This window comes from Myxocyprinus asiaticus, chromosome 19 (genome assembly GCF_019703515.2).
Source record: "Myxocyprinus asiaticus isolate MX2 ecotype Aquarium Trade chromosome 19, UBuf_Myxa_2, whole genome shotgun sequence".
Taxonomy (NCBI): domain Eukaryota; kingdom Metazoa; phylum Chordata; class Actinopteri; order Cypriniformes; family Catostomidae; genus Myxocyprinus; species Myxocyprinus asiaticus.
The window spans coordinates 44,141,432-44,163,315 of NC_059362.1; the positions used below are offsets into that span (position 1 = coordinate 44,141,432).

The following is a 21,884-nucleotide window of genomic DNA, read 5'->3' on the forward strand; positions in this document are numbered from 1 at the left end:
GGAGAGCGTCTCGTCTGCATAACAGCAGTGTGTGTGACTGTGTAACAGTGGGGATTTGGTGTCTATGGTGAATTCTCTCTTCAGCATCTGCGTCTCAGAGCAACTCTTGAAAGTCCCCTGCATACCGACACCAAGCAAGACTATTTTCTGTGTGTTTATTCATTATAATCTTTTGAAATCATAAACAAAGTAGCTGTGAAGATAAAGGGAGGTCAAGTATATACAGTAGCTCCATTGAATATAATATAATGAAGGCAAAGACTTAGCAAACTGTATGCACATGGTTGATTGTGTAAGCAAAACACTCTAATTGCTAACATTGTACCTTAGATTTCAGTTTAGTTATACAGAGCTAATGAGACTCCATTTACACCACAAAACAGCCGCATGTTTCTTCAACTTCAGGCACTTCTGTGGACTTCTTGAAAGTAAAGTTTTTTTTAAAGCATTTTTCAAAATCTCACTAGTTTATTGGATTTGTCTACAAACAATGACATTGATTTTTTTTAAAGTCATTACGTTTTCCATGACAATGTGATTTCCACCAGATTTTTTATTCTGTATTGAGTTTAATAGAATTATGTGGTGGAAATGAGGCTGATGGAAATGAGGCTGATGGAAATGACGTTTTTGATGTTTTTGAAATAAAATGACCAACTGCTTTGTCTTGCGAAGGCTAATTTCATAGTTAACATTTTATGTATCCTAAATAAACACAATGGTATGGCAGAGGCCTCCTCTTTGGCGCCCTCCCAGCAGGTGGCGCCCTAGGCGACCGCCTAGTTCGCCTATGCCTAGAAATGGCCCAGGCTGGGCGGATTACATGTGAATTGTAATCAGGTACTGATTACAAATTACTTGACAAAAAATGCAATCAGTAACGTAATCTCATAGATTACATTTTTGGGGTAATCAAATACGATTACTTTTTGATTACTTTCAACCTAATTCTATTTTATTTTATGTCACATGCATTTGAGTAGGATAATCATTTTAACATAAAACTACAAAGAGGAAGAAAATGTATTCCATTCTTTATTACTAACAAAAAGGGCCTCACTAAAAGAGCTCCTTATGACATTTTTAAAAAGTGCATTAAACATTACATGAATGAAATAAACAATACATTTAACAGCTATGACAGAGAGTGGCCAAAGTTTATCATTCAAAACACTGAGACATCAAGATCATTTTAAGTACATAAAACAATAGCAGCATTACGAACATAAATGACCATAAAATCAACATAAAACGATCATAAAATGAACAAAACTTAATGACCATAAAATCAACAGTAATGACATTATAGGTCAGAGTTAACAGCTCAAATCTCTGACACACTTAATTTTAACCCTTACTACTTACTAATAGTCCATCATCTGTTCCTTAGCTGTGGTGCATATTTTACTGTTGTAACGTAAAAGGAGCACATGCTCAAAATGTTCATCTGTGAGACTATTGAGCTTCAGGAAAAGAATATGATGATATTGATTTGAAAATTATCAATTAGCAATTTACTGCCATTGCCTTGTTAATATGTAATCAAGTAATCTATAAAAGGTAACTGTAGTCTGATTACGAGTATTTAAAAATTTAATTTAATCCAATTATAAGTATTCAAGTATTTTTGTAATCTGATTACATAATACAGATTAGATGTAATCCGTTACTACCCAGCACTGAGTATATTAGAGTAACATTATAATTTTCACACAGTAAATACTGAAAAAAACAAAAAATGTCACACTTTGTTTAAATGATCATAGTTTTAAGCATGTAATAATTTTTATTTTTACAATTAATTTTCATAGTTTAATATTAATAGAGTCTGGGACAAGACTAAAACAGTCAAATCTTCACTAAATATGTAAAACAAACATAAATAAATAAATGATGAATTCCTGGTTAAAAGTTTTAAGTCAGTTTTAATGTGACTTTCATTCAACAAATAGGAAAATCTGTTTTAATAAAAATCAATCCCTTGGACAGGTTGAAGAAACACCTTTATAAACAAGGGAAAGTCTATATTTTTGGTGTATATACACATTATCTTCTACACATTTTAACAAAAGTTAACATTGTTAGGTAACCAGATACCATTTTATTTAAGCTTTTCATCATTTTAATCACCTTTGTTTTTTGGAAGTCATTTAAATGTGCTGTGACAAATGAATTTAAAAGGATAGTCTGTCAATTAATATAAGTTAATAAAAGTATAATAATTCTACAAGAGTTGTTTTAAATGTTGTTTAAAATACTTTTAGATGTCACACAGCTTGAATCAACAGTTGCTCATATAAGCCTGCTGTTTTAAATCACAATACTAGGGAATGTCTTGATTTGAGGGCTTGTAAAACGTTTCATAGAAATCCACGCAAACATCAATGTCTTAATCTAAAAGCAATGGTTATCCTTTTTATTCATTGGTTTGTTTTACATAAAGACAGGTGCTATAGTCAAAGACACTTTAGAGGACAAACAAACTGTTTTAGGTCGATGTCTTTTTATTAAGTGCAGATGTATCTTGGTACAGACTTCAGTTGAACACATACAGTACATTGTTGTATAAGAAGATGATGTATTTCTATGTGATCACAGTGTCCGGGTTTCCATACACATTTCTCTGGATTGCTGGAATGTCTCCATGACATCATCACAAGTGGATCCCATTTCAACTTTTTGGACTGTTTAATATTAGTATTATTATTATTATTATACGTATTTTTGGACAAATAGCAGAACTGCAGAGACACACAAGCGCTGAAAACATAAATAAAATAAATAAATAAAGGATTGTATCTAATGCAAAGTGAATTCCAAACTTTCGGTTGACGAAGGTCGATCTTTAGATCAATAAAGGGAAACATTTGGCTGGCAACACAAATTCAAAATCAATTAGGCCAACACATAATTTAAATAAAACATTTGAAATAAATAAATAATAATAATAGGATAAATAATCACAAACATATACACACAATAATAATAATAATAATATAAAAAATATTACAAACAACCGCAATCACTCCAACATTTACATGATTAAGGCAGTTTTACAGCATGTTTAGATCTAATTCAAGGCATTTCTGGCTACACTAAAGGGAGAAACCCCTGTTGTTTTGAAAGCTACAAAAGTCCACAGATTCACAAGCTATATTAAAGCTAGAAAGTGATGGAAACACATGTACAGCCTGTGAATTCAAGCCATGTTCTAGGATTCTTAGGTCTAAAAGCTAAAAGCACTTGTGCGAAGATCCTAGAAAATTAAACGAACAGTCTAACCTGTTATTTCACCTCCTCCGGATAAACTACGTTACTTTTGTCTGTGGTTTAACAGTCACTTAGTGATCATCCAGGGTTGTTTCTGTGGTTTTTAAGGCACAGTTTGTTTGTTTGTTTGTCTTTCAGCAGGCTGGACGCACGGGCATTTGGAGCAGAATTACCTGCCTGTTTTCCGATGGATGGCATTTGTTGATGTGTCTCGTTAGTCCAGGTGAGCTGTAGAACATGGCTGGGCAGTATTTGCAGGGATACACCTGCGCAGAGTGCAGCAGACGGATGTGCCTCTCCTGGTTGACTCTAGAGGGGAAGTTTTCTCCGCACACCGGGCACAGGTGACACTCCGAGGCGCTCAGATTCAAAGGTGCTTGGCTTTGGGTTTTGTCGGCTCCATCGTGATGCGCCATAATGTGCTTTTTCAAGTACGCCTGACGTTTGAATTTCTTCCCACAGTGCTGACAATCATACAGGCCATCTTCAGATCCAGATTCCGACAAGCCGGGACTGGGAGTGTCTCTGTCGCTGGAAATTTCCTTGGGCTCCTCAGAGGCGATGCTTTTGTCGGGTGCGGGCATCTTGTTGCCGTCCGGGTTGGTGCCCGGTGGGTTTTGCGGTTTGGGTTTGTGCCAGCGCCTGTGCGATGCCAGGTTAGCCGGACAGCTGAAGAGCTTGTCGCATTCAGGGCACCTGTACTCGATCCGCACAATCCGGGAGCATTTGTGTTGCGCCAGAGAGAACGGATCCGCGTACGCCTCCCGACACAACTGGCAAATAAACTCGCCCAGCGGCTTGTCACCTGCTGTGGACTGAGCTCTGGGCTTCTGCTCCACGGGACCCTCCTTAATCTTCAAGCCCAGCACTGGAGAGGTGGTCACCTCGTCTTCGAACTGCAGTTTCCTCATGACTTTGACTTTCTTGGATGCGGGTTTGCCTTTGCGCTCGCCGTCCGATGCGGGTCTTTTGGTGGTTACTGCGGTCGGGTTGCTCGTACCGATTCGGTTGCTGTTGCTGGTGCCGATTTTAAGATCCACAGGGGCGAATGGCACGTGATCGGAGGTGTTGGGCGCCGCCGGGAAGGATTCCGCCGAAATGGGTGAGCCCAGATTGAATCTCCTCTCCAAGCACGCCCTTTCGTGCTCTCTGCTCACGGGTCGCGTCGGGCTGTACATGGATCGGTACACCGTCTCCGGGTTGCCGAACTGCACTGGTTTCGCCTCCTGCGCGGAAGTCATAGCGCCCGAATCCGTTCGCGGCGATGCCAGGTTTTGCGTAAAGCGCGGCGCGTCTTGCGCAACTGGAAACACAGCATTTTCATCCTCGTCCGAGCGGATCCGGTACGAAACAGGTGTCGCTTTCTTGTTTCTCTTCACTAGAAATCCTCTCGGCATCTTCGCCAGCTGAAAAGGCACTCGATTCAGAGGCACACCTGGTACTATATTTGAAGTGCGTGTGGCGATGTTTCCATCAGAGGCATAGCAGCACTCTTTTTAAGCAGGAATGATGACATTGTTCTCGCCCCTTGTCGCCTCATCCAATCAGATGAATCCCAATGGATTTGGAGAGGGAAGGGTCTGCTCTGGAAATGCGGGTGGGGGAGATTTGTAGATTGCTCAGCAGATGTACCTGAGCTTTATTATATTAGGATGCTTTAGGCACACGCGGGTTCCTCCTCTTTTCACCCTCTGATGCGTTCTATCAATGCGCGCGTGCCCTGCCTTTGTCAGGATGCTTTCGGGGCTCCTTCACACAGAGCATCAGAATTTGAAATTGAAATGGGGGAAAGGGCAACAAAGAAGTCGTGCAATGTTTCATATGTTCAGTTTGCATCAAAAGCAGGGTGCAATTTCAGCATAATGCTCTTGCAAAACTGTCAGCCCTGTTTGTGCAGGAAAAAAGGCAAGTTCCAAGCATAATTTGTCTTAAAAAATAATTAAATAAAACATTTAAACATTCTATCAGGTATATTATGTATTTAAGTGTTTATGAATTGCATTGTGCCCTTTTAAGTTAAAATAATACATTTCTATAGCCTATATGTTAGGAGATAATTATGATTTCAGAACTCGATGGCAACAGGGTTGATCATTTTACAGTTTCATTTACAAGCCATTCGCTCTAGGTACTGCTGTCTTAGAAATTTAATTTAATGATGACATTTCTACAAATATCCACTTTTCAGTTTGCCTATATCTGTTGTTTTCCATGTAAAAATCGTTGCAACAGGGTTGACAGTGTTACGATTTAATTTGACATTAAAAGGGCGTGAAACTACAAGGTGCACCTGAAACAGAGTTGCATGATAATATTTCTACAAATATCCACTTTTCAATGAGCATATCAGTTATTTACTGTACAAAAATATTTTGACAACAGGGTTGAGAATTTTACAGCTTAATTTACAGGCCTTTTGCTCTAAATGCTACTTTCTTAGAAATATAATTTAATGATGACATTTCTACAAGTATCCACTTCTAGATTCCCCTATATCAGTTGTTTTCCAATTAATATAGTTATAACAGGGTTGACAGTTTTACAGTTTAATTTTACATTACAAGGTCGTTAAACTACAAGATGCTTTCTGAAATATAGAAATAGAATTTAACTCTACAAACATCCTTTTTTCAAATAGTATATCAGTTGTTTACTATGTAAAAACACGGTAACAGGGTTGATATTTTTACAGTTTAATTTGACATTTAGAGAGCATGAAACTACAAGGTGCATCTGAAATAGAATTTAACTCTACAAATATCAATTTTTTCAGTTAGTATATCAGTTGTTTACTATGTAAAATCATGGTAACAGAGTAGACATTTTAATATCATCCCCTAATGGCAAACATAACAAAATAATAAATAAAATATACAATAAATAAAATAAACACTTTAACCTGTCCTTGAACAGTTTACTACCAGATAGGATTAATTTGTTAAAATGATTGTTCATTTAAAGATAAAATATGATGGCAACAGGGTTGACACATAGGCCTAACCTAAGGACACATCTTCAAGTCTTTTTAATAATACATTGTCAACTTAAATCTAAAAAGAGAACATACTAATGCAAAATGTATTTATTTTATTATTATTTCCACCATTTGTTTTTCTTAAAAATGTGCATATTTGCAACAAGGATAAGTTGGAAACATTGATATAGGCGTATTGGAGAGTAGCATACATAAAAATGAAGTTACTGGATTTGTGTTGATGTGTTTAGAATATTAACACATTGCATAAGTTGGCATCAGTTATTCATTGCTATGGCAGCCGTTTTGTAGAGAGAGAACGGGAAAGATTGGAACATGTGCGACAGTTGAATGCTGCACGTATTAATCACTCATTGCATGCATACATAATTCATAAAAAGAGGCTCCTCTCGTTTGCATGACAAAAGACACGCTTGTGCAAGCTGCAGGCAGACGCGTGCGTCCGCAAATCATCCTTCTGTTCAAACCGACTCATTCCTGCAGCTTTAACGGCAGTCTGTCTGCGTGTGCGTCTGCGAAATCATCCGTCATGCTCATATGCGGTGATGTCATTCCAATGCAACTGTCTCGTGATGGTGGAATTTCTCATAATCTCCCTCTACTGATCAAATCAAAACTAAAGGCATACCAAAAGAGCCTCATAAAAAAAGTAATAATAATAATAATAATAATAATAATAACAGCAGATCTACGGGCTTACGTAGACGAAGACATTTGTTGCATCTGGTCATTTTTGGTGCACAGTTTAAAGAAGCTTTAACATGTGAAATTAGTTATATTTTATTTCGACCAAATGAAACTTGCTCATGCCAGACAAGAGAAAATGTTCGAGATAATAGCCTATGTAAATTAATGAATTAATAATATAGTTCTATAATGTTCAAGGTGGTTTACTTACCTAACTTAGACAAGCGCATTTGTTGTATCTTACAATTATTTGTGCACATTTTTAGAGTAGCTTTTGTCATTTTTTTTTTTTTTTACACAAAGACCCAAGTAAACAACTTAATTGCAAGAGTTCAAATGCAACTATTATTATTTACATTTATTATTTTATGTATTTAATATATAAATTATATATTTAAGTATTATTATCGCAATTATTAATTGTATATATATATATATATATATATATATAGTGTCAATAATAACAAATTAAGCAAACAAACAAATAAATAAAATAAAGTTGTAGTTCTAAATTTATTGGCAAGTTGGTTTACTTACAGTATCTAACTTAGACAAACACATTTGTTAAATCTAAAAATTTCTGGTGCACATTTTTGAGTAGATTTAGCTTGTGTAGCTTGTGTAATTATTATAATTTTTTTAATTAAATTTTTTATTTCCACATATAAAATAAGACACATGGAACAAACTTGCATGGCATGATAAAAGGTCAACAAATGTTCCTAAAACAATTCTGTAATAATACAAATTATAATAATAATAATAATAATAATTATTATCATAATCATCAACATCTGATCTGGTTGCATTTCTGTCCTCCAGAACAAAATTGACTAAAATACATTGTCAAACATGTCATATGACGTGTGTCTGTTGGATCATGCGTGATTTTCTGCCCAACGTTCATTATCATACAGCTGCTCCTGCGGTCTGTCTTTACAGCCCCTCAGATTTACCCTCATTCTGCTCTTATCTGCCCCACTACACTGAGAAGTCATGCTGCGTTCAGCTCAGTCCAACATCAGATCTGTACACCAAGTGTGACATACAAGGAGTATTCAAAAGAGACATGCACTTTTTAAAGGATTGTCACTTGAATACCAAATATGTGCATATGACAAGAGCATGAAGCTTTATTTATTTGCTCAAGTTCTTTGTCGCACCACCCCCCACCTCAATATGTGTTTTACCCCCAAAGCATATGGTGCAGCAAATACAAAATATGTAGAGTTTTATACTCCTAAATATGAAATTTAAGGGATAGTTCACCCCAAATTTAAAATGATGTCATCATTTACTCACCCTATGTAGTTCCAAACCTGTATGACTATCTTTTTTTATAAATTTTAGCCTCAGCTCCTTTTCTGTTCCACAGATGAAAGAAAGTCATACAGGTTTGGAACAACATGAGGGTGAGTAAATGATGACAGAACTTTAATTTTTGGGTGAACTATTCCTTTAAAAATGATTACAGCAGTCCCGGCCATGCATACATAGTCAGGTGATATTTGTTGTACTTGAGATAATCCAGAACACTTTTCTTCAGAGCATAATAAGCCTCTCTCTTCTGAAACATCTCGTCAAGACTCATCAGCTGGTCTGTCTCTCGGTTATCCTCCACAATCTTATGAAGAACACCTTGAATTGACATCAAACCATGCTCACCCTGTGAAAGAGACATATTAGACTTCCTGTTTATAGTTTAAAAAATATGAAAATCTTGCAACTTTGGTTGACGCCCAAAATTGGATTAAAATGATCTGAAGTGTCTAGCTGAAATCAAAAGATGTTTTCAAAAGATTGAAAGTTGGTCATAGGGTAAATGTCATGAATGAAAGGAAAGCCGACCTCTAGTTTGGCTGAGTCCATGATTTGGCGAACTTCCTGCTCAAAGTCAGTAAAGCGGTCGTGAAAAATAGCCGAACACCAACTCTCTCTGAAAAAACTGAAAGGAAAAGGTCATATTTGGTTTTAAATGGTTAGTTGGTTAGTTCACATAATATGAACATTTTGTCATCCTGTCATTCCAAAACGTGTGGCTTTCTATCTTCCGTGGAACACACAAGGAGAATTTTTGAAGAATCATCACACAGCTCTTTTTCATGCAAAGACAGATTATTGCTTCGAAAAGGACCAGAAAAACAAGAGAACAATAAATGTAGTCTATATGACTTTGGCGATATATTCCAAGTCTTCTGAAGTCATATGATAGTTTTGTGTGAGAAACAGATTGAAATTTAGGTCGTTATTCAAACTTGCATGTCACGTTTGGTTATGACCTATGTAGGAACTGATGACATCAAACCTGTTGTGAAACGTAAATGCGTTTTTTGTTTGTTTGTTTGTTTTTAAATCAAAATGTAAACTTAAATGAGATTTCAAAGCTTTTGCAGAAGGGAAAGCTGTCGGTGATTAATGATTTAAAAATGTTGGTCTGTTTCACACAAAGCTATTGCCTGACTTTAGAAGACTTGGAATGTAGTGCACTAGTAATATAGACTACTTTTATGTTGATTTTTGTCCTTTTTGGAGCTTGTCAGCAATGTCACTATGAATTGTGGTAGGAAAAATAATTCTTCTTTTGTGTTCCACAGAAAAATTACAGCATATGGGTTCGGAATGACATGAGAGAGTAAATAATGACAGATTTTTTACATTTTTTTTGTGTGACTCTCTGGACACACACACACACATACACACACACACACACACACACGGCACTTTAGCATGGTCATCTAATATCGTCCATACAGCAGCACGCTCAATTAATTATCTTTATGGCTCTTAATGTTCAACCATTCTCAGTAATGACACTGAGTGCCAACCACATTCAGAGTCATCACAAAAGACTAGAGAAGAATCCTATTTTAATAAGTCTCATCAGCACTGCTGGGTGGCTTAACTATTGTCTCCTGGCACTGTGGCCGAGCGGATTGCACACCTGCATAAACAGATTAGTAATGCAGGACAATGGCTCTAAAGGGGAGAGGTCACTGGTGTTAAAATATTGGAGCAGAGGTCACACTGTCAGAAATGGATCTTCATATAAAGTGTGACCAGATTAGAATGGATATGATTTAGGTTTGGAGTGTCATAAATAATCATTTGCAGAATTTAAAGGACTTAGGTAGTGGTGCACAATCAAATGAAAATCTCACCAAGACTGTCAAGAACATTTCTGGGGCATTTTTTACCCCAAAATTAAAAGAATGATATGAGACATTATATTTTTCTTAAAGAAAATTAGGCCCTTTTATTTTTGGAACATTGAGATTTTTTGCATTGTGATTATCTTCATGACAATTCCTGTAATGTGCTATAAATAGTGCTGTATTAATTAAATTGTTAAGTATTTATATATCATTGTAGTATTTCTTACACTGCCTTTAATTTATGCTTTTTTAAATAATGTGAAAAAAAAAGAAAAACACTGTATTACAGTATTTTTGTACCATTAAGTTTTTTGCTTTTACAAGCACCCCTGAATGTCATTACCATAAAAAAATATAAAAAAATCAGTAGTGTGAAAGCAATGTGTATTTTGGGGTGAAATGTGACCTGGATTTTCTCTGAGATTCCCAAATTACTTACATTAAAATAATAATTTCAATAAGTATTTTAATACATATTTTTTTACCATTTAGATTTTTTTTGCAATTAGGCAAAATATAATATATATACATATTGGGGTGAAATGTGACCTGGAGATGTTTTCTTGAGATACACACTCTTGCAAGGTGACTTTAAAAACAGTATGTCCAGTAGACTGTAGTGTAGATTTAACCTTTTAAGCTCTGAGGGTGTTTTTAAAGATTTCCTGTTTCAGTGGCATACCAAAAAATTAAAGGCTTATAACTTGACAAAATAAGAAAAAAAAAATAAAAAAAAAACAACTACAAAAAAATAAAATAAAATAAATAAATAATAATAATATGATCAAGTGTTTGGTATAATTTTAATGAAAACTTTTCCAATTTTTGAATGCTATAGGTTATGATAAATTCTGAGACTCTCAGCCTAAATCACAAAAATAGATCCCAAAATTTTCTTTTTTTCTTACTTTTCTGATTTAACATTATATATTTCTGGGTGTAAATAAGGTGGCTCAGAAAAAACTGCTTTTGTTTTGTTCCCAATCAAGTCAGTGCTAACTGAGTACAATTTTGTGTTGATACAACAAAGCAATCAAAAGTTATAGCATTACAAAAATAATTTATCATAGTGTCCAAAAGCCTCACACATTAAACATAATAATTGTACATAAGAACTAATTACACATGCAAACACAACAATTACTAAAGGTTTGAATAGCATGCAGACATGATTTTAGTCATGAGATTTCACAGAATGAGTTTCATTCTGTGCCATTTGAGTCATCATCGAGTCTGTGTCATGTACTTGGCGCCATCTACTGGTGGCCATATGTAATTACAGGTATTGATCACATGACTCTCTGCCCAAATATGGAGGACTATCACCACTGGTTGGACTATCATGCTATCGGGTTTTGGTAGCCAGATAGCAAAATGCCAGATAGCCAGATGATGTGTGCACATTGTGCTTCATGTGGGTTATCTGATGATCTATGCATCGGATATTTTATGTTATGTTATTTTTCTTGAAGTTATAAGCACAAACGCGGAATAGAAGCAACACCTCTTCACATGAAACATAAATGTCAAAGACATACACAGTACATAGCTATTACTCTGTATATTTTTTCTGTGAGTAAAACAAATATGCTGCTTGTTTTCTACTCTTTGAGAGCTTTCCAACAACATATGACACATGGCTATTTGATGAGTTTGATGTTTTTACCGATTACAATAATATGCACACTGCAAAATGTTTAATAAATGATCAAAACAGAACACTTCTGATTTGTCTGCAAATTTCAAAGCACTCCTTCAGTTTTGGTAATAATGCCTACATGCATTGTAAAGTAGAGCTTCTGAGCTTTAATACAATACCAATTTTGTGTTGGTCAAGACTGTAGTTATTAATATTTTGGGCCATCTGAGCTTAAAGGGTTAAGTGAAAGTCTTGAGAAATTATACTAACTTTCTATATATGAGATTTAGATGATCTCTCGGAGCTGAAAGCTGTACTTTGATCAGGCCTGATTTTAGTCCTGATTTATCTGTAACACGAAAACAAACTTGCCTCTGTAAGATTTATTTAACATGGCTGCACCTGTACATGTCATGGATCAATCCCTCGTCGTAGCGCGAGCAGAGATGATTCAGCAGCTGCTGGTGTTTGCCGTAGAGGCACAGGAGGTTTGAGACAGGAAGTGCATTCTAGAAAGACATGTGAGGCTCTCCACTAAATCATGATGGTTGAGATGCAGGTGAAAGTAGTTCCCGATTTCAGTGTGGCCGGTCACAATATCCCGACCATGTAGGATGCAAATAATTGAGATTTGTTCTTAAAGTGAAGTTCTGGTGTGAGGAATGTTCTGTGAATGAAACTAGTGTGACATAATCACTTATTCACCATGTGTTATACTGAATCTATATTGAATCTTTGTGCGTGAAAATCTGTGCGAGGATACAAACTCCACCCACAAGAATTACATTGGTAACACATAATAACCAGAAGTTCCTCCACTTAGAAAAGTAGTTCCACCTCAAAAGGACAATTTTGAGAACTCATATAATATAAACAGGATTTTACTGAAGATTTCAAATAAGTGTTTTAACAGAAACACAAGATTTTGATTTCTCTGGAATGTTAAACATTAAAATAATGTTTATGTCCATAATAAGTATTCAACCCAAAGTATTGTTGTGCATTTGGCTTGACTGCTTACTATTCCACTGAAATCTATAAAATATTAATTGTAGCATTTGGATTGTGCTGTGATATAATTAGTTAATCTTTGGCCTTTGATCAGTTTTTCCCCATTAGATGCTACATACTTGCTGAACTGATGCAGTTCTGTGCTTGATGGCAGTCGGTTTGGCAACATAGAGGTAATTGTAGCCGCCTGGTAACCTTCCACCTGCCTGTGAATATGAGAATTATTGTGAATTATTCCTGCTGATTTTACAAATGCAAAATAAATAGTATTTCATTACAATGGCAAAAATATGAATAAGAAGCTCTTTGTCTCATTTCAGACATTGTTTCTGTATAACAGATGGTCCATTCGGTTGTAATCACTTAGCTCATGATTAGATTATGCAAATTAACTGTCAATAGTTTGGAGTCAGTCAGAATTAGATGCAAGGGAAAACTGGGTGACGCAATACACACTGACCTTCTGGAGCTATAAAATTTGAGCAAATACTTCCAATTTTTGGATCTTCGATAAACTCATACCAAAAGACATCTTAAATCTTTTAAATGCAAACACTTTGCTGTGGGTGGTTACAAGCAAATTGCTATGTGGTTGCTAGGTTGTTCTAGGTGGTTCCATTCTTAAAAGAATATTCCGTGTTTAAGTTAAATTAAAATTCTCTCATCATTTACTCACCCTCATGCCAACCCAGATGTGTATGACTTTCTTTCTTCTACAGAACACAAATTATTTCAGCTCTGTAGGTCCATATAATGCAAGTGAATGGTGGCAAGAACTTTGAAGCTCCAAAAACACATAAAGGCAGCATAAAAGTAATCCATACGACTCCAGTGGTTAAATCCAAATCTTCAGAAGTGATATGATAGGTGTGGGAGTGAAACAGAATATTTAAGTCCTTTTTTAAAAATAAATCTCCATTTTCACTTTCACATTCTTCTTTTGTTTTTGCCGATTCGCATTCTTAGTGCATATCGGCAACTACTGGGCAGGAAGGAGAATTTATAGTAAAAAAGGACTTAAATATTGATTTGTTTCTCACCCACACCTATCATATCACTTCTGAAGATATGGATTAAACCACTGGAGTCGTATGGATTACTTTTATGCTGCCTTTATATGCTTTTTGGATCTTCAAAGTTCTTGTTGCCATTCACTTGCATTGTATGGACCTACAGAGCTGAGATTTTCTTCTAAAAATCTTTGTTTGTGTTCAGCAGAAGAAAAAAAGGTTAATGAGATAATTTTTAGTTTTGGGTGAACTATCCCTTTAAGCTCAATCGACAGCATTTTTGACAATGTTGATTTCCACAAAAATTAATTTAGACTTGTCCCTCCTTTTCTTTAAAAAAAGGCAAAAATCGAGTCTACAGTGAGACAGTTAAAATGGAAGTGAACCAAGTCAATTTGAACCAAGGCAGAAATGTGAACCTCATAATTTTATAAAATCACTTAAATGAATTCTTCTGTTAAAACGTATATATTATTTGAGCTGTAAAGTTGTTTATAGGGATGGTCACACTAGGCTTTGAGCATGCAAATTTTGTTTCATACAACGCAAAGGACCAGGACATGATGTCACACGGTAAGACTTTTGGTGTAAGTAAATAGTACATCACAAAAAAACAAATAATATTATATTAAAACTGTTAAAGTATATTGTCTATTCACTTTCCTGCAACAATAAAACACGCAGCTTTAAATGATGTATTCTTTGTATTGAGCCAAGAGGTCAGTGTGTGACGTTTCAGTCTTCTATTGGTCACGTGTCCTCTCGTCGCACGAATTCATGGCTCAGTGTTCACCAAACTTGAACTTTGGTTCATAGCATCGTATGAAATTTCCGGTCTCCCGTGTTCGGATGTGTTTAGATGGGAGTGAATGGAGCACGAAGTGTAGTGTGACCGTGTGTGGTTCTTTCTTTTGCCTATTTTATCATCCGCCAGACCAAAATCGCGATTCCATTTGCTTAGGAATGTAATAGCACACCTCTTTTTAACACGCCCCATGATTTGAGGTATCATTCATATCGGTAAAAAAAACAGTGAAGAACAAGTTGCCTTAGCAAACACCACTAGTAGCAGCAGATGGGGAGATTGTTGACAGTGTTAAAGAGAGTGACCTTGGATCTTGGCCTGACTGTAGAGTGGAATGAGGTTCTGCAGGTCAGACGGGGGGCTGATGGCGGGCTCCAGAGTCGGGTCGAATAAGGGCAGAAGAACAGATGCCAAACTCTGCCCCAACTCATTGGAATTAAATCTGGAGCAGGTCCACTGGTCGGCATGGTAACGGTGGGAATATTTGGTCAAGGGGCCAGCAGCATATATGGAGGAGTCATTGGTATGGAAGGTGCTATCTATGACCAGACGGACATCGAACACCAAACAGGCATCATTGATGGCTTTGAAGGCTTCGTAATCAACGATTTTACGAGAGAAGTTGAAGAACACCTGTAGAAAATTAGTTAGAATCAGTTAGTATCATTTATACTAGAAAACGACATTCTTCTGTGGAATACAAAAGGAGATGTTAGGCAGAATGTTAGCATCAGTCACCATTCACTTTCAATGTATGGAAAAAAGATGCAACGAAAGTGAATGGTGACTGTAACAGGGTTAAAATGGGAAAGGAGGAGGCAGGAACCAGCTGAGCAGTCAAAGTAATATTTAATTTAAACAAAAAGACAAACACAAATACACACACGGCAGCTGCGTGTGGCTGTCTCTCTCCTGAACTGCCGAATTCGGCTGCCTTTATCCCTCTCCTCGGCTGATTAGCCCGATTGGGGGCCGGGCATGCGTAGTCACGGCCCGGCCCCTCATCCTCCTCGTCACACTCCTCCCTCCTTTACTCAGCATGACCTGTGGATAGACCACACAAAAGCCCAACGATCAACATCATATTTCTGAACACTGAAAGTCTACCAAGGCTGGACTGAACTCAAATAGCCATTATCAACAGGACAACAGCATATGGGCCATTTGACTTGAAGTGTTCCAAAAGTTAGGCAGCAACATTATGCTGCTTCTAAGATAACTTATTTTGGCCAAAATCTAAAGCAGTACAGCACGTATCTTTCATAGAGAAGGCCGTCCTAGAATGCATTGCGATGCACTGAGATAAAAATTAAATGGTGGACATGACGAGATAAATGGTGATAAATTGCTATGCTAAACTTATGCTGGTTTATGTTATATTAACGGTATATGAGTTAATCATGATTAAGAAAAATTAATGTATTAAACTTTTTTAATTGATCGCGTGCGTAATCCCGTTAAGTCTGACAGCTCTAATTCTTATGTTAATTAGAGTGTTATATTGTAAGCTAAAGAACATGCTAATATCAAACTCTACTAGAATCAAATCTATTGCCGCTTTTTCAGCATCGGGCCAAATGGTCCTCGTGAAAACGTTCCATTCTGTGCTGATCCAGGCCCGTTGGCACGGTTTCTTTTTCCATTCTGGGGCTTGAATATACGTAACAAATACGTCAGCGTATTACTTTTTATTACTCATTGTTGCGTATGCACTATGGAGGATGATCGCATATTCCAGTTTTTAGGTCTGCATTTGCAGCTGGTTTTTATTCTGCGAAAGCACAGGAAAGACATTTCCCATGTTGCAAAAAGGAAAGCAAAGTGAAAAAGGCGAGAGGTTTACCGTCATTTGATGAGGCGTTGTACATGCCACCAGACATTTCCCAGTTCCCAGACAAGCTAAAAAAGGACATTTAGTAATATAATGATATATAAAAAGATTTTAAATGAGCTAGCTAGCATAATCCATAGATATACATACGTAGATGCCTTATTCGGCTGGTTTGGATACGTCAACCACGGCACCATCTTGGAATGGTCAACAAGGAGAGCTGTTTGAATGCAAGTGAATGGAGGAGATGCCTCAGACCACTGCTTATTAATAATATTATTAATGCTTAATATTATTGTTGTGAGCTCACCGGGAAAGATTCCAGACAACCATGTTGTTTGGCAATAAAGTATTGATTGATTAAACTGTTTTTGTGTGGAAACAATTCATCAAGTAATGAACTGACTGACTTGATGCTAATATTCCGTATGTTCACCATGATATATTCATTTGTAGGGAACTTTATTTGCAGTTTGCTATGAAAAAAAAAAAAAAACCTGTGTTAGAAGTGAATTCAGGAAATTGCATCTCGTAAGATTTATTTACTGTAACTAACTATCATAAAACTTTGAAAAGTTCCATTTATAAATACTTATGTGTAGTAATATGACCTAACTATTAACTATGTTATATTATATTTTGGATGTTAGATAAAAAACAAATTCATGGTTTGAATAAAGAAACATATTATGGATGTTTTATGGAAATAACCATCTATCCAGTTGCGTTTAGGATCACAAGTACCACCGCTTATACAGTATATTCTAAACTTTCAGCATCAGACAGTGCTCTGATTATCAACATTATTTATAAGAGTGTTTTACCAATATTCAGTTTAATTTGGAATATCATATCATCTAAAATGTTGCCCAACGTTTATGGAAAATCAGATAATGTAAAAGTTGGCTGGAAAAGACTCCAGACTGTTGAAGACTGTATACTTTCACATGTTGACAAACAGCTCCTGACCTTTCAAATATGGCGGACGCACCAACGTATCATGGTCCATTGGAACAGCTGCTAATAAGGTATCTATGTATGTATATCTATGGCGTAATCTTCCTCCCTGACAAAAAAGGCGTGTCGAAAAATAATGTACAATGCTAGTTAAATCATCATCATAAAATCATGAAGATACACCACACATACACTATTTTTTAATTACATTTTATTAACCTCATCATAGCAAACTTTGCCAGCTACCTAGAAACAAATGAGTTACCTTAGCATTGGAAAACTGACAATCTTGAGTCAACAAGTACTAAAGCCACCTAAAGCCGGTCAAGCATGGTTAGCTAGGCCAATAACGGTTTGTAATTTTATCGTGCCGAACCATGCTCAAGTGGAAATGCTACTGGAACCATTCCTCACCATGCCTGATGGTGAAAAAGTGGCTGATGTTTCCGTGTTTAAAATGCCATTCATCTTGTCATCATATAGGCTAGTTAATACCATTAAGAAACCACCCTTGGGTTTGACACAGCTAGATCTTTAAGCATACAATTAAAAGAAGCCTAAAACTGCTACACATGAAGGACATTACTAGCTTCACACCAATGACAAGTAATCAAGTTACATTTCCTCCAAAAAAAAGGTGGTTTACTTAACAGTAAAATAAATTTAAGGCCATTTACCATCCACACAAGGGGGAGGGAAGCAATTTATTAGGGCGTTTGCAGCGATAATATCAGCGGCTATGAAACAGAGAAGGGTCACTTAGCAACACAGAAGGTCCCATTAGGTTAGAGGAGGAGAAAGAGACATAGAGAGGAACAGAAAATGAAGGAAGAGATCCTATAGAGAGAGGTCCTTTCACAGCAGAGTCTAAAGGAGCATCAGAGAAGCCCCCCAGGCTAACAGAGCTGAGATTGATTTAATTGAGATCTTTTGTGAAGGAAGAGCTTTGATGTTAACATTTGGTTTCTCAAGGATGAAAAAAAATCAGACAGCTCATACAATAAATGCCAAATTAGACAATGGATGTACAGTCAGGCACAAATACATCACTTAATGCATAATATATTTGTGAAATCATCATATGAATATGAGTTTATACTAAAGCAATATATAGCAGTAACAGCAATAAACAGCCTGTAAATGTTCAGTAAAATGCATTGATATTAATAATCGGAATAAACAAATCTTCCAAGTATTGTAGTTCTTAAACCCTTTAAGCTCTGAAGGTGTTTTTAAAGATTTCCTGTTTCAGTGGCATACCCAAAATTAAAGGCTTATAACTCGACAAAAAAACAAGGAGGGTCAAGTGTTTGGTGTCATTGTAAAGAAAAATGTCAAATAATTTGACATTATATATCTCAGGGTGTAAATAAGGTAGCTCGAAAAACTGCTTTTGTTTTGTTCCCAATCATGTCAACTGTACGTAAGTATGTTGTGTTGATACGACAAAGCAATCAAAAGTTGTAGCATTACAAATATAATTTATCCTAGTGTCCAAAAACGTCTCCAAACAAATAAAACATAATAATTGTACAGTACATAAGAACTAATTACACATGCAACAATGACTAAAGGTATGCTCTCTCTCCAAAGCATGCAGGCATGAGTAATGAGGTCTCATTCAGTTCCATTCTGTGTCATTTGAGCCATTGAGTCTGTGTCATGTATTTGGCACCATCTAGTGGTGGTCATATGTAATTACAGTGATCGATCCTCTCTGCCCATATTTGGATGACTTCCACATCTGGTTGCAGCTCTCTGAATCCTAATATGATTGGTTTAGCATTCCATGACGCTGGTCAACGTACTACATTATTTACGATAAAGTCATCTGATCCAGGAAAGCTAATGTATTTTTAGCCAGATTTCAGCACATTATTTGCTGTGTGCACATGATTATCTAATGATCTTTGCATCTGTTTACATTTTGTGTGTCTTCAGTTCCGTTTATTTTTCGTGAAGTTATAAGCGAAAATGCGGCAAATAAGCAACACCCGTTTACATGATACATGTCAAAGACATATACTTAGCTATTACTCTATATATTTTTGTCTGCGAATAAAAAAAAAATAGGCTGGTTATATTGTCCTCTTTATGTTTTTGTTTGAAAATGCATACATTTTGCTACATTTACACATCTCATCCACACTTGAACGCCATTTTCTTCTGCTGAAAATGCTCTCTATTAACAGAATACTTTGGAAAACGATGGCATTAGGAAACTGAAAACAGAGATTTCAAACTAAAACTTTTTTTAGTATGAAAATTTTTAGTTTTTACAATTTTTTGTTTGAAAACGCATTAATTTCGCTATGTTTACGCCTCTCATCCACACTAAAACAGCGTTTTCATCCACCAAAAATGCTCTGCATAACTGCATACTTTGGAAAATTATGATGTTATAAATGTTTTAAACCTACACAGATTAGTGTGGATGTGGCCTTAATCGAATTGTTAATTGCTAGTTAATCTAATAAAAAATGCTGCAGTAGAGATCGTTTTTGAAAACACTGTTCCAGTGTGGATGATATGCATAAAACTAGCTAAATCAATGCATTTTCAAACTAAAGCATTTTAATGTGGACTTGGCCTAACTGTAGGCTGTTTATGGTTGTCGAATAACATAGCATCTTGCAGCATTAATATAAAATTCAATTCGCAGTCGCAGCTGTGCGTATATCGACTATTTTACAAAGGATTCAAATGCAATGTATGCAATCAGATTTGGTTTTTGTCTTAAAACATTCAGTCCAGGAGTCAGGCAGTCTCTAATGCAATATGTGCCAGTGTATGTTAAATAGGATTGTGTAATGGCAGTAATTTACATCTATGTCATGAATGAAAAGCTGTCTTTCCCCATGCCATGCTTTACAGTTGTATAGTTTCAGAAGGCCCAGCTCAATGCTCTGTCCATGGAGCTGAACTACAGCCACACAGCGATCAACCTCTGAGCCATAGGATGTTTTAAACCCTACAGAATTTTTGCCAAAACTATTATCATGTAATTTGTGCTGACAACTTATTCAAAGCCAAAACCCAGCGATGCTTCACTGTTTGACCCTCATACAAATTTTGCATGCCACTAAATTGATATCTTTCAAATGCAGACGGTATAATTATCATTCACTGATATTTACGCTACATCCCGAATTATTAAAGGAGGCTGTAATTAGTAAATATAATAGGCATAATCAGACAGATAGCAGAGGCTCATCTCTGCCCGTGCAGAGATTCTTAGCTTACCCTGCTAATATTAATATTCCCTTGTAAATGAATGGAGGGAGATGAGATTTCACTCACGCTAATTAGCTACTTGCTATTCTCTGACAGTTGGACGCAGCTTTGGAATAACAGTGGCTTGGTAAATGAGATTAATGCATGAGAGACGAGGATGTGTTGATCTAGAATCAGCTAGATCTTTTGTAAATTTACATTAAATGTACCTGTCAGCTCCACAAAGCTGTTGATGAGCCAGTGTTTGGTGTTTGTCATGCTGGTCATTGAGGGTGAAGAGGTTGGACAGAACGGGCCCTGTGTATCTGCGTCTGGGCTGATGTAAAGTTTAAAAACTTTACTGGCTGAAATTTTTTAAATTACTTTATCTGAACAAAGATTACTAAAGCCAAAATATATTAAATGGCATTGATGAATATTTACTGAGTAGTCCATTATTTTGTAGAGGGGGGTCAAAATGACATTTTTTTTGCTAATGATTAAACAACCTCAGAAAAGTGGCAGTGTCATTATTTTATAGGTAGGTCTATTACTAAAATCATCCTGTTGCATTATATGCCAATGTTGTGAGTACAAAAATGGGAAAAAACACTTTTTTTGCATTCTTTTTCCAAAGTTGGAGTGTATATAACTTAAGAAGTATTAAAGATATCTTAATATCCTTTTAGATTTAGCTTCATAACAAACTTTCCTTGTTGTATTTTCATTTTTAGAGCCCTATATGGATAAATCTCAGAGATATGCGGCTCTCAGTGTGGCTCCATCTCTATTTTCAATGGTCAAAAACCAAATGTGGGTCACATGGTGTGATGCTAGTTTTCCTTGTCCAACAAAACAATGGTCTGCAGTAAAAATTATGTTAAAACTAGAAATGTATCTTTATTTATTCACATAAGAACAATAATGTCAAAACCTCCAACACAAAAAAGGTGTTTTCTCCAGTTCTAGACTTCCACCATTGGCAAATAAAGCAACAAAGGCTACTGAAGTCAACTGATTTTAGTCAAAGACCTACCTATCTCTGTGCAAAATTAAAATAATGATGCTACCGCTTTTCTAAAGTTATTTGATTTACATGTAGTTTTGCTCCAAAAATCATACACAATTTTTTTTATTTTGACACCCCTCATGAAAACATTAATTACTCCGTACATATTGAACCACAGCATTCAATATACTGGCTTTCATCATCATTTATGTTTATCTTTCTTCAGTAAGAAAAATGATCAAAAACAAAATTTTGAGCCAGGGACCTCTGATTGGGTTGACAAGGATTGACCCAAATGCTATTTC

General features: G+C 36.0%; 2 protein-coding genes across 2 annotated transcripts in view; both read right to left on the minus strand.

Annotated features, from left to right (window-relative positions):
* Nucleotides 1–1,040: 1,040 nt before the first annotated feature.
* LOC127409682 (insulinoma-associated protein 1a-like) lies at nucleotides 1,041–4,802 on the minus strand. Its single transcript, XM_051644425.1, has one exon. The coding sequence runs from the start codon at nucleotides 4,665–4,667 to the stop codon at nucleotides 3,405–3,407; it is 1,263 nt and encodes a 420-aa protein (XP_051500385.1). The 5' UTR covers nucleotides 4,668–4,802; the 3' UTR covers nucleotides 1,041–3,404.
* Nucleotides 4,803–7,538: 2,736 nt separating this feature from the next.
* cfap61 (cilia and flagella associated protein 61) overlaps nucleotides 7,539–21,884 on the minus strand; it is a 40,022-nt gene continuing 25,676 nt past the window's right edge. The window contains 6 exon segments of the mRNA XM_051644961.1: nucleotides 7,539–8,618; nucleotides 8,801–8,897; nucleotides 12,146–12,251; nucleotides 12,254–12,354; nucleotides 12,884–12,956; nucleotides 14,875–15,202. Coding sequence (XP_051500921.1) covers nucleotides 8,421–8,618; nucleotides 8,801–8,897; nucleotides 12,146–12,251; nucleotides 12,254–12,354; nucleotides 12,884–12,956; nucleotides 14,875–15,202 — 903 coding nt within the window. The 3' untranslated portion in view covers nucleotides 7,539–8,420.

Coding starts and splice junctions, on each gene's coding strand:
- LOC127409682 (XM_051644425.1), bottom strand. CDS start 4,667: ATGCCGAGAGGATTTCTAGTGAAGAGAAACAAGAAAGCGACACCTGTT.